We start from the raw sequence: 13,760 nt of genomic DNA on the forward strand, positions 1-13,760 counted from the left end.
CCGGTAAAAGAAAGTATTGTTCTTCTTTTAAATAGTTCTATACTTTCGTCACGGGATACAAGAATGTGTTATTAACAGTAAGTCAAACTTTTAAGCTTAATAATGTGATGATATATCGTTAAGCGGTTAAGATGTTTTAATTTACGTTGAGCAAACCCCCCCTCGACATTTGCACTCGATGGTACGGTCCATGTCGAACCCGGAAGAAGCTTGACAACATCCCAAACGCGCGCACCATTTGATTCAGAGGAATTCATGAAAATAAGCTATTCACGTGTATCAATCAGTGCTGTATTCTAAATCGGAATAAAGTCTCACAACCAAGAGGTAATTATCATCAGCCAGGACGTTCATTTAATAAGTGAAAAACTGGCAACATGAAGTTTTGTTTGGCTAATTTCTAGCTAGCTGTACACAAGAGTAGAGCCAGATAGCGGACACGTTTTAGCTTAGTGCCGGGTGACACATTGCAGTGTGAACGTGAGCTAAATTAACAAGGTGTTGTGGATCAAACGTAAGCTCAGATAATATGAGGACACAATAAACATAGTGATAGATCGCCTTGTTTCTTATTAACCCAGAGACGAGCCGTTCAACTGTCTATTTTCAACCATTTCTATTTAAGTACTTGAACACTGCCTGGTTGAACTGTAATCCTATTTAATTGTGAGCTTTATTCAACCATTCAACAGTCGGTAGTCTTATTCTAAATTCGGCATTCTGCATTTCTCTACGATCGTCATTGTTTTGTTGTGGGAATATCGACGTTCCCTCCAACGTAACCTCAGCTGACCTTGAGTCAAACTAATCATGTCGCCTATATATCAAACATCACTGCTTTGTGTGTGTGTTCATGTGAGCCGAATTGAAGGATGGTCGATATGGTTTAGTAATAATACCTCAATCGTGCTCTGCTAGCTTTACATGTCTCTGTGCAAACTAGTATACATAAAATAAGCAGAAATGTTAATGAGGTTTGGTTCGACGTTCTCTCCAAGCAAAAATCCAGAGCATGTATACCTTGTGAGAGTGTCTGATTCAAGTGTCTGTGCTCGTCAGAGGTTGAGGAACTTTTAATCTTTAAATCTCATATAAATTCCCACATTTTTATTCCACCATAGATTATGTTCTTATAAAAAAAACTACAACCATACTCTGTAAATGCAGTCTTCTATCTGTCCTCTTATGTATTACAGTGGAAGCTCTGATCCGAATCCAGCTTCACCAGGACACACACAATGCAGGAGGACTCGAGCCGCAGTCCCACCTACACGGTGCCGTGCGAGGACTACGTCCATGTGGTTGAATTCAGTCCCTTCAGCTCTGGGACCCCCGTCTCCCTCCTGGCCTACGGTGGAAACCAGTATGTGGTAGTGGGCACCTGCCAGTTCCAGGTGAGAGAGATGCAATATCACATGACCTCGTTCACCTAAAATATTTCCCGCTTTATCCTTTTCTGACCATATGTTTGTTCCCACAGGAGGAGGATATGGACGTTGAGGGAGTTGAATTTAATGTTCTTCGAGCTTTTCATCACGAACTGCGTGTGGATGCTCTCGCCTGGAGCCCCGAGTCCCGGCTGGACAGGATACCCACTATCAGGTACTGGTACTTGTGTCCAGCATGACAAGATATATGACAAGTTCCTGAAGTATGATGCTGTTGTGTTTTCTAATCTGCAATTGCAGTGACAACTATCAATTATTATTATTATAAATAATCATTATCGATCGATCAGCCATTTTTTTTCACATTTAATCGAGTATTTTAGTTTATAAACAGTCAAAAAAAAATTTGAAAAGATTTCTCAAACCCCAAAGTGCAACTTCAAATTGCTTCATTTGTCCAACTAACAGTTCAAAACCCAAAGCTTTTCATTTAAGCTTATGGTAAAATGTGCCTATTTCTCAGTTAATTTATTACCTCAGTAAACAGTTTCCTGATGAGTTTATGGTCTCAATCTCTACTTTCAAATCTGTTTCAATACAACATGATGTTTATTTTGTAAATTATGGTCCCATTTTGAGTCAAACAGACGATAAATCAGGGTGTGCTTTAGGGCATGGCAACCTTGACATTGACAAGTCGCTAGGATATCCTCCCCTGCTTCACCGTCCAGTCAAAATATGGTCACATCTGGCTCCGACAGCCATGATGCCAAACTCAAGGCTTCAAAACGGGAGTCTACAAACCAACAGATGTCATGGTGGATTTACACTTTTTCAAACTGGGCATTCAGCATTCTGCATGACCTCACATCACTTTTTTTGTTAGCATCTTATTCGTTAGAGGCTTTAAACCAATGCAACCCTCCATTTTCACCCCACACACACACACTCACACACACGTGTTACATTTGACGGACATGCCCCTCGAGCAGCTCAGCCCTCCATCCATCATGCAAAGTGTGCTGACATATTTGCTCAGTCATCAGTCAGTTGCAGTAATGACCTTATAAGCATAAATGTGTTTTTAATATAAGATGGTGTTGATAGTGGGCCTCTTGTTATGCAAGAGGTCATCAGAGCATTGTAATAGGATTAGGAGGCCACGATTCACTCCCACATCAGAAACCTGACGTTTCTGTCTTTAAACACAACGCTGTGATTATTCACAAGCACGCCTCTGAATAGAACAAGAGGCAGTTGTGCAGAAAGCAGAGCAGCCACGCTGTGTGAAAGTGCTCATAACCGCCTTTCATTGTCACACACTGCAGCTGCCAGGATGTGAGCCAAGTTATTTCAGGTGGCCTTGGACAGGAGGGAAGTAACCTAACTGTGGATTGTTAGAAAGCAAGAGTTTCCTCCTAATTGGAGCAGAGGATGGGAAGGTTCGGTGCTCCCTCCGGAGGTGTTTAAGCTTTCTGTAATTGAAAAGGAAAGGCAGCGATAATTCCTGGCCTTCTGTGGTTTACTCCGCAGGGCCCTCGAGCCAGCCCTGTGACGTGCGCACATGTTATTGCGCTGATGACTGCCCACTCAGGTTCCATCCCTCCCTTCGATCTGCACGTAGCCGTGCCTTCCAGGAAAAGTACAACGTTCTCACGGGCTTGCCTCAAGCAGGGGCCCAGAGAGAGCGAGAGAGCTGAGCTGGGGGGAGGAGAGGAGGGGAGAGGGCTGCAGCGCTGCCACCGTCCACCACAGCGGCGCGTAATGGGAGGATTACTGAATCCTGCAAAGACACATAACGACCGACTTCCACCACATACGCAGACTGATGAGTCTCTTCCAGTCAGGAAAAGAAGCACAGAACACAAGACAAGTAAACAGACCCTCAGAGAGTCGACAGGAAATGAAGAGGAAGATGGATGAGGAGTAAACAAAGTTCTCCCGCTGCTACTCACGGTCAGGCCTGTCATGAAAAGAATCATGGAGGACAGCATATAATCACAGAAATAGTTGCGATAAATGATGTTGTTGTCGTTTTAAGAACATTTTACGCCACTTATATAAAGATAATAATATAGGATACCTAAGTGAAACATTAATAACATAAAACCACACGGCCAAAACAACCAATAAACAGAGCAAGGAACGAAGGATGTTTTTGTGGAAATAAAGCATACTTGGTACCAAAGACGTTGCAACAACCCGATGCACTAACAAGCTTGAAACAATGACATAAGAAGCGCCAGATTCAGTAGGAGAGGACGCATCACGATAAATGTGTTTTACAGGAGGGATGTAACACCAGAGAGCATCTCTCCGTTTGTTAGCATGTTTGAATTTCAGGAAACTGCAACATGAGATTGTCCATTAATTAAAGGAATGCAAACAGATCGTCATTCTCTCAGAGGAATCAAACAAATAAAACTATGCTAAAATCGGTCACCGGTAAAGTATATGTGTGGGAAACACCAAGTTAGATTCACACTTTGGGTTAACGGAAAAAAAGGCTATTTTCATGGCACTAACTTAACGTGTTCTCTCTCTGGTCAAAATCCTTCCAACGGTTCAAAATTGGTTTAAAATTAGGTGTGCAAATTGAAACAGAATCTGTTCTTTGTTGATATAAAAAGTGTCCCAGGAGGGCAAAACATGCAAAAGTTCATGCTATCTCACCCTCAGCGGTTCTGACATCGTGAACAACCAGTAGGGGTCAGTAGAACGGCGACGGTGAACAATTTACACGCCTATCCAAGCCGAGGATACAGCCAGTGGGTACCAAAGATTTATTTGACACTTAGCGAAATATGCTTACTCAGGTCTTGTCACCAAGAAAGTTACGGCCACTAATCAGCGTAAAAACCACAGCTTGCATTTCTACATTCAAGATATAACGTGTGAATCAGTGAGCTTCAGAGGTTTATGCTAAGCTAACTGGCTGCTGGCTGTAGCCCCAAATAAAAGCATTTCCCAGGACGTTGAACTGTTCTGTTGTTACTCTAAAAGTTGCAGTGTATGTAGTGAAAATGTTGATGTGACTCACGAGATTAACACAAGATGCTTCTCCTTTGGAAACGTTCTCTTTTTTCCACAGAAACTGTATTTACCTCGTGTTTTCAGGTCTTTGTTGATATAAGATAAGACGTACCTTTATTGATTCCTGTGGGAGAAATTCAATATGCACCTTGCGGTGATATCACACGGGGGAAGGTGAAACTGCCGTCTCTCATTTCTGTCTCGTGTTGAAACAATCGCAGCGCTCCTCAACAACAAAGCTCAGATTCAGCAGACTTTCCCTTTTTTTAATTGTGACTTCTTTTTTTGTTTTTTTCATCGTATTGCGCAAGATGATCGCAGAAAAATAAAGAGACTTAAAAGCTTCGACTTTCAAGAAAAGAAAAGGTAAAAAGAGCCAGAATGTGTTCCATGCTTTACTCCAAATTGTAACGCTAATTTGTAGGTTTAGACGGCCTATCCTAATATAATCTAATCTACTGTAGCAGTAATACCCTGAAGCACGTTAAGGGTGTTTATGGTGACATGAAGCCAAATCCATCTGTGCCTGCGACTGCAAATGTGTGAACCGCTGTCTGTTTATTCTGGTGATATGTGTGTGTTTTTCTTGTCATAAGTGAGTTAGTGTAATTGTGTGAATAATTGCAGGCACTGGTGTGCAGAACGACTGATTAGAGGGAAAGTCCTCCTCAGGTTCTTTTTTTCGAACAGAGACATGCGTAAATGGCGTGAGGAATCTTGTTTTTCTCCCTGTTTATCTTAGCTTGCAATTAGAATCTCCCTGGCAGCCTTTCCACTGATCGCCGTCCAAGTTTCTACCACACACACCGACGCTCTCATCCAGAGGTGTCAGTCTGCGAGGCTGCAGGCATGAAAACGCAGAAAGAGATTTCATCTGTCACTGGGTCTGTACAGTCCGACTCTGTTTTGATGTTCTCTCTCTTTGTTTATTTTCACGTCCTCCCTTTCTTTTCCTCTTCCTCTCTCTCTCTCTCTTTTTTTTTTTTTGCAGATTTTGCACCGCCGCGGCTGACAGAAAGCTACGCCTGCTGACTTCTGATCTTCAGGATAGGCATGAAGTCAAGGTAGAGCAACATCTGGAGCACATTGGCCAGAACCGAGCTTGTCGGTCGCCGTTAAACTTTCTTTACTTAGCACTGACATTTGGTCGTTGGCGATACAGGAAACGTAGCCGCGCGCTCAGATTTGTCGAGCCGCAGCCGGTGAAAAAAAAGCCCAAGTTTGCAAGAAAAATGCTCATCTGACTGTTTTTGTTGACATATTGTTTTCTGTACGGTTGCCTAGGTGATGGAGGGCCACACCAGCTACATTAACCATTTGGTGTTCGAGCCCACAGAGGGGAAACAAATTGCTTCCGTCAGTGATGACCACACTTGCAGGTCCAAACCGTTCTCTTACTCTGTGTGTGTGTGTGTGTGTGCGTGTGTGTGTGTGTGAGAGAGAGTGTGTGTGTTCCCAGCTTCTGATTTTCAGTTCTGTTCTCTGTTAATGGTGCAGAAAGTCCTGACTGTGTTTCCACAGTGAAACACGATGCTAAGCACAACATGCTCCGGTGTGACCGTGCGTAAGCACAGAGCCGCTTTGTAGCTTTTCTAGCTAATTGGTTAAATATGGAAATCCAATTAGCTGCAGAAAGATTTTCCTCTCTAAGGGGGACCCATAACAAGGTCCCCAAATTTTCCCTTTCAATTAATGCTAGAGGAGGGAAAAAGTGTGTCGGTAGCCAGGGTCACCTCAGGGACAACCCCCTCTACATCGGCAGGCTGGTTCTGGAACATGCACACATGTGGTGCAGCACTGAGCCCTGTTCTTCTTCAAATCAGTCCGAAACTGTTAGACTCGACCCAAAAGCTGCAGACCAGCTATTTTCATTATAGTTCCATCTGCAGATTGTTTTATTCAACTAATTGTTGTAAATGTAACATGTCAGGAAAGTACTGCAAATTCTGCATCGCAGTCCAAGCGGACGCCGTCAGACGGCTTCTTCTGTCCGAAGAAATCAAACCAAAGAAATTCTGTTTACACGTAAGAAAAAAGTCCTTTAGTAAAGTTGTTACTGGTTGAAAAGAAAAGACCGTAGAGTGCCTGGTAGCCTGGTAACTTTGCGATTTAAACACCTGTGACGGTGCAGCTAATCCATAAACTCAGACGAGTCGGCGGCACAAGCAAAGCTCGGTAGTCGATCACGTTTCTCGTTGTCCTGCTGTTCGTGCATGGCTGTAAATCGTACCCCAGATGAGGGAAGCCGGGCCTTGTCGTCACAGTTTTCACCGTAGTGTGCCGTTTTTTAAAAGATCACACTCAAGGTTTCAAAAGTTTGTATGTTTTAGGCCCCCGGAACACCGTGTCCAACTACAGTTCACAGTTTTATGTCAGAAATGTTGCGTAAACGTCCCCTAGCGTTAATAAAAGTATGACCAGTAAAATGATCAGGACAGAAAAGTTGATTTAATCACTCTGACTTTACTCCGTTTGTCATAAATAACTGTAGCATCCACAGCCAGGGAGCCACAGAGCACATGTTCCACTGCTACACTTGGTTTGTTATCCAGCCCTGGGGCACAGAATATGTTTTATAAGGTTAATCTGAAAGCGGGGGTCAAATCTATCTTTCGTCAGTGTTTATCTGAGACCGGACAGCCAGTTAATCTGTCATTGTAAAACACTTTTGACGGGCTCGACGGTCGTTCCTTTTCCTGCTGCATCAGAAGGTCTGAGATCGAGTATGAACAAGTCTCCTCCACTCCCATCCACTCTCCTCCTCCCCGTGCCTCCGCTGACCGGCCAGAGAAAACAGGAGTGCGCTCCATCTGCTGAAAGATTTAAATTCTGTCATGTTGAGAAAATATGGGACGCGGGAGGAAGACAGAGGCGGAACAACGGATAGATCAAGTTAACAGGAGAGGACCTTCCAGTCAGCCCACACAAACTGAGCCCTCGATGCGAGAGGAGGAAACGGGGAGGGAAGGAAGTGTGTTCCTGCATGTATAGACTCCTGACCTCTCCATCACTCTGTTGGGTTTGGCAGCGAGGCCTCTACTATAAGTTTGCTTAGCTTTGTCAACACGGTCCCCTGCAGTTGTGGGAACTCTGCTGCAGCCAACATGCAAATGGACGCCGCGGCATCTTAGGTGGGGGGAACCAGACTCCGACGGTCCCTCGGGGGAGTTTACACTTTGCTTGGCGTAGTCTAAACAGCTCGTGGTATCAGTATAGGTGGAGTGACGCCGGTCTGTCTGTGGGGAAATGTGCCATCTAGAGATCGCAAGGGCACACTGCACATCATAAAGGGGATTTGGGGTTGACTGAGTTCGCTGGTGAACTCGGGACGATGCACACCTGCTGCTGCTGCCGCCGCTGCATTATGTTTATGGTTCAAAGCGTTTCATTCTGTTCTCGCTGGTAATCCGTTCCCTTCCTCAATCTCTGACGTTGTGTAAGGGGAAACAAATTACAACGGCTTCACATCTTCATCCACGCTTCTATTATATCTTCCATCCTAACCTGACGTACCCCCGACGGCGCGCTCAGATGTGACACAAGTCGTCAGTTTGTTGATGTGTTCCTCTGAATAGATTAAAAGCTGGGCGTTATACAACACTTTGTAAATAAAATAAACCTTTTATATATTACTTTTCTTTTACATTTCAAATATATATCCCATATCTTTGTCTATCTAACTCAACTGTTCACAAGTTAAGCTGTTTTTTCTCTCATTTATACATTTTAGCTACCTATTCACACCATTCATCCGTTAACTTTAGCCATAACATTCGTTAACTGTTTAAAATCAATCCACTACTTTTAGCTAACATCATGTAATTCAGCTGGACTAATAACTTTTCGCTAACTAGGCTGTTTTAATCCTTCTCAATAGCTAGTTATCTACGTCACGCAATTATTCTTAAGTTTTTAGTTATCTTCCGTTATTTCAGCCATTTCTTTGTTATTTTTAGCTATCGCAACCATTTATCCAGTAATTTTAACGAGCACTCTCCATTTCAGCCATCACTTTTAGCTAACAAAATCTATTTCATCCGTTAGCTTTCATTCATTTTCCCAATATATTAATAACTTTCAGCTATCTTATCCAATCATATAACCAGTACTTTTAGCTAACGTTACCTATTTCAGCCCTTAGCTTACTTTAAGCTAACAATATTTATGTACACCATTCATTCATCAGCTATATAATTAGCAATTTGCTATTTCAAATCTATCCATTAGCTTTTCAGTCTTTTAGCCGCTACTCTGAGCTAGCACTATCTGTTTTAGCCATTAGCCTTTACTTTTAACTACCGTTATCTAATTCAACTGTTTATCTATAACTTTTGGCAAACAAGGGTGGGTTTTTTTCTTAGCTTTTCAGTTGTATTTACTTTAATAACTTCAACTTTTAGCGACCTATTGCAATTAATCCAGTATGTCTAGCTAGCATAATCTGTTTCAGGAGTTACACTTCGCTAACATAATCTATTTCAGCCGTTAGCTATCAATTTGAGCTGTCCTTTGTAGCCATATCATTCTAGTAAACTATTTTAACCACTCATTCGTAACTTTAAACTCTGTATTGGAACTTTTCTGCTCACATGCTAACTAGATTTCACCCGGTCTCAATCCTAACAGGCCTTGCTTAGCTGGTAGTCGATGGTAGATCAGCTTCACACCAATTTGTAATCCTATCGATGTGTTTTTTTCCTTTAATTACCAAAGAAAAGGATATTTTTTAGTTGAGCTACTCCACAGTCATTCCTCACACTCTATCCCCGAGCCTGGAAGTCTCCTTGGCTGGGAAGTTATCTTTACTCGTCCTGATATGGGGGTCCCTGAACTCACCAGGAGTTTGAAGGGGAAATGGTTTCACTCTCAACTCTTTATTGCTCCCAACAGTAAAGGTTTTGAGAACAGATAACGTTACCCGGTTGTCGAAATGGAATCGGAACCTGTTGTTGAGCAGGTCCCGTTGAAATGGATGCTGATGCAGACATTGTGCGCCTCGACCAGAGCGACCCTGAGAGAGGCTCCGTGATGGGATTATATTATTCGATTCTTCCCGTTCTCTCCCTCCAGTCCCCTTCGATTATTTGTTCTGCTCTCTACAATAAATCAGATCACGCAGCGCTAACGGCATTTCCCGCTTCCTCCACTTATGGGAAACATTGACAAACCGTAACTCTCTGGCCACGCTGTTTTCTCACTTAGATAACACAATACTGGACTTCAGATGTCCTTTTCAACTCTGTTGTACATGGAAGCAGAGTGTTATTGCTCGATGTAGTGTTATGCGATTACACTGTGTTTTATCAGAGGCGGTCACGCGTGTTTTCGTGTCTCATGTCTTTCACCTCGTTTGGAAAAGGTTATGTTTTTTTGGGGAGCCGGTGCTCTCCATTTGAAGGGCAGAGTGGTTGACCACAGTTTGGCCGTTGGTGGTGTAGCGTGCAATTGAGCTCTGCTTGGCTAGTGGTCTGAAAGAACAGGGTTTAGCCGTTGTTTTCCTGGTGTGGTCTGGGGGTTATTCTTTTTTTTTTTTTTTTTTTTTTTTTCTCCTTCTCCTCGGCCTCACTCATGCTCCATGGTGGAGGCTCTGGCTGAGTCTGCACACGGGCAAAGGGAAAGAAACCCAGAGTTTCGACAGGGCTCTGTCCTGCTGCAGGGGAGATGAAGCAGGAAAAGTTGAGTGTTTACTGAGGTCTTCATCTGAGACGGGGCATATCCTCCCCTACACCGCACCGCCGAGGACATCAATCTCTCCAACAACACACTTGACATTTAGATGGTCTCTGGAGGTACTTTTTTGGGCTTTATTAGATGATGTCTTCTGCATGACCTCATCAGTCAGCGCCTTCCCATGCTCCACAAGCGTTTGTTTAATATTCCCAGAAACACTTGCAGCCACCCCTTTGCCCCCGTCCCCACCTTTTTTCTTTTTTTTTTTGGTATAGTTCAGGACCGCTCAGATGTGGTTAACCATAGATCCAGGTCTCAGGACCGGCAGTTCTCTCCATCCAAGTGATCCATTACATCCGTGGTGTTTCTCAGCTGCTTTTGCTATCATAGGTCTTACTCGGCTTTAGAATCTGCTATTGTTCAAATGAAGACCGGTCACAATCCTCGCACAGAGCTTTGATTCTCTCTCTCTCTCTCTCTGTCTTCTCTGTTTTGATTTGCACAAAGTCGGATGCCGTTCAACTTCTCTCCGCTGCTCTTCCTCAGTTGACGTGCGTTCAGCTGCCCTCTCTATACTCCACAGAAAATGAATGGCAGCGGGCCGCCCACAGCGAAACATTTGCTGTAATGTGAGTGGAGCGTAACGCCGACTCAGGCGAGGGTGATGTTCTCCCACCACCACCACCAACCACCACCCACCCCCTGCCCTTGCTATCATAGCTCAATGTAATGTGAGGCCGGCGTTTTTTCCCTGAAAGAGGAGTCCAGCATAAGTCGGTCTGTCTTCGCAGCTCGGGGGCCCAGATCTGAGAAAAGGAGCTCTTTTTCCCTGGAAAAGCAGGAAGACCCTGTACATCACTTTTGCGCACAAAGCAGCAGGAGCTGAATCAATTAGGAGAAAACATGAGCTCGGATATAAACACGTCGTCTATCATTGCCCACATTAAAAGCGGGGATATTCGCAAAAATTATTGGACAAAGTCGAGCTCGAATCTGTCAGCGAACGCCGCAGTCATAACAAAGCCTCTGACGTTATACCTGCGGCCCGCGTGTCACAGTTAAACCGTCCAGACGATGAAAAATATGACTCGGAGCACAACAACAAAAAAATTAAAAAAAAGAAACCTTGGGAAGGTGAATTCTTTCACATGTTATGTAAGCATCCGAGGGCGGCTCAAATACCGACTCTATTTTCGGAGCTACTCTGAAACCCCGTCTTTGTTATTAATTAGGAGGTAGTGGATCCTGTTTTTGATTTTAGGCCAAGGTTGGTTCACACATCAAGTCCAATCAGCCTGTAAACTCACTAATGGGAGCTGATTATAAGTCCTGTGTTTTGCTATTTATCTTTGTCTTGCTCCCCTTAAAAAACAGAGTGTGGGACCTGGATGGAAATGAAAACACAACTCTAAGACTTCGCTCTCCTGGCATCAGTGTGTGCTGGCACCCGGAGGAAGCCTTCAAGGTAGGACGGGTTTGTTTCAGGTGCATGCTCGCATCCAAAGGTCGAACTCTTGAGTTGTTTGGCCGTGTGGAATTGTAGTGTTGTCTCCCAGTCATGAAGTCGGGTGAAGTGGAAAATGTCACTTTCCTCTGAAGCCACGTGACCTTCAGATGACGTTTGAGATCTGATCACGGGTCGTCTGGGCCACCGCAACATCCTCAAATGAGAGACTGTCTTGTAGATTCACCTTAGCAACATAAACTACATATGTTAGCTTCAATGACGCGCCTCTCCTCTCCAGTTAATGGTGGCAGAGAAGAAGGGAACCGTTCGCTTCTACGACCTGGTGACCCAGCAGGCCATCCTGTCGCTGGACTGCGGTCAGTCGCCGCTCATGTCAGCTGACTGGTGCCTCACCAACACGATCAAAGTCGGCGCCGTGGCGGGCAACAACTGGCTCATCTGGGACATAACTCGCTCCAGGTAACTCGGGTTATTTACCGCTGATGCTGCGCGATAGAATCGTTTTGTGATGGGGCTTTAAATCTTGTGTTTTTTTATTCTTTGCAGTTACCCTCAGGAAAAAAGACCGGCCCACATGGACAAAGCGCGGTTATTCAAGTAAGACGAACACATTAATCGTTGTAAATTACTGTGAGGCTTGTCGTGTTTGGTTTTCACCAATTTCCATTGAGAAACACACATTTCTTATGCGATGATATTTAAAGAGATCTTCTCCTCAGGTGGTCTCGAGCCAACGAAAACCTCTTCGCCACCACCGGATGTCCTGGAAAGATCTGTAGTCAGTTACTCATCCACCATCTTGGCCACCCGCAGGTCAGTGAGACGCTTTTCAAGCTCCAGATCTTTTTTTTTTTCAAATGTTCCCCTTCAGCTCCAGTCTCATATCATATACCGATGTCGTTACAGCCGGTGATGATCGGGTCGGCCGCCGTGGGATCCGGCCTGAGCTGGCACCGGACGCTCCCGCTCTGCGTGATCGGCGGCGACCGGAAGCTTTGCTTTTGGATGACCGAGATGTAGACACCTGTGCGGCACTTTCAGCGATGGTCCTGTGTGTTTTTGTTCGAGTAGATGTTCAATAAAATATTTTTCTGAGTATCCGCCGAGTCTGTCTGAAGGTGCGATGGACGCAGGCTGCAGTGAGCTCCGTTCTTTATTGTTTCTGACTGCCCTGTTGGGTCGGCTACAGATAAACAGAGGGCCGCTCGGGTCTCTACAGGGAGCTCGTTTTTCTCTCCTCTTCAGAGTGAGTTACATCAGCTGTCTGTTATGTCCTGCCAAGAGGGGCTGTAGTATGAAGGAATGCATCGGGGAGACGCTGCCAACGTGATCAGCGTACCACAGGTGTTCCCGCTCTCACGCTTTCTCAGCGTTCTCGCTGTCAGCGGCCGACTCCGCATCACATGGAGAATATATCTTTGTACGGGCCGTTCCACCTGCTGTGGTGCACAGAAAACTCCACAGGAAGGTTCGGATGAGGGGAAAAACTAGGAGGCCTGGCCGGAGTCCAGCAGTCGGACGAACCCTGCAGGGGAGGGGGTGACGGGTGAAAGTGTATTGGGTTAGTTATCGCAGGGAAAGCTCTGGGAGGCATGAGAGTCTGGGGTCATTTCAGGTCTTCTCCAGTTCCATGACATGCAAAACAAGCGGTTCGCGAGGAGGCAGGCGGAGGAGGAGGAGGAGGAGGAGGAGGAGATGCGCATCACCTTACCTCGGCGAATAATTATCGATGCCCCCTCGAACCAAACGTGAAACAAGACGGGCTCGCTGGGCTGAGACTTGTAATGCCTTCCGGTAAAACAAGGGCTCATTATGCTATCACAGGAATGCCATGTGTGAAGCGGCAGCATCTCCGCTTTCAAAGCAGCCATACGCCCGCTAAGCTGCGGAGGGCATTCGTTTAATTAACTCGATCGTGAATCATCGGAGGTGACAGCTGATCACTTGTTTCCACAGATGCACCCAATCCTCGAGGGGTGGAGCGTTTGGATGAGCGCGCATTCACGCTCGTCTAACAGAGTAGATTATTGTGCTTGGATATTGTGCTTCGAAAATCTAAAATGAGCAGCGAGTTCATCAGTGGAAATCCTGATGTCCCCATTTCATGTGTACTTCTGCGCGCTGAAATCAAGTCTCAAGACAATTTACCTGATTCGGCTGGACCATCAGGTTATTCTCTTTTATCTAGAGACAATCTGGAT

At 44.9% G+C, this 13,760-nt stretch overlaps 1 protein-coding gene across 1 annotated transcript; it reads left to right on the plus strand.

The window, feature by feature from the left end:
• The first annotated feature begins 174 nt into the window (after nucleotides 1–174).
• nup37 (nucleoporin 37) lies at nucleotides 175–12,657 on the plus strand. The gene is made up of 10 exons (XM_030440538.1): nucleotides 175–327; nucleotides 1,197–1,394; nucleotides 1,481–1,602; nucleotides 5,413–5,485; nucleotides 5,706–5,800; nucleotides 11,466–11,556; nucleotides 11,837–12,018; nucleotides 12,106–12,156; nucleotides 12,279–12,372; nucleotides 12,466–12,657. Exons 2-10 carry the CDS (start codon nucleotides 1,239–1,241, stop codon nucleotides 12,577–12,579), a joined length of 978 nt encoding a protein of 325 aa, XP_030296398.1. The 5' UTR covers nucleotides 175–327; nucleotides 1,197–1,238; the 3' UTR covers nucleotides 12,580–12,657.
• The last annotated feature ends 1,103 nt before the right edge of the window (nucleotides 12,658–13,760 follow it).

The sequence above is a fragment of the Sparus aurata genome, chromosome 14 (genome assembly GCF_900880675.1).
Source record: "Sparus aurata chromosome 14, fSpaAur1.1, whole genome shotgun sequence".
NCBI lineage: Eukaryota > Metazoa > Chordata > Actinopteri > Spariformes > Sparidae > Sparus > Sparus aurata.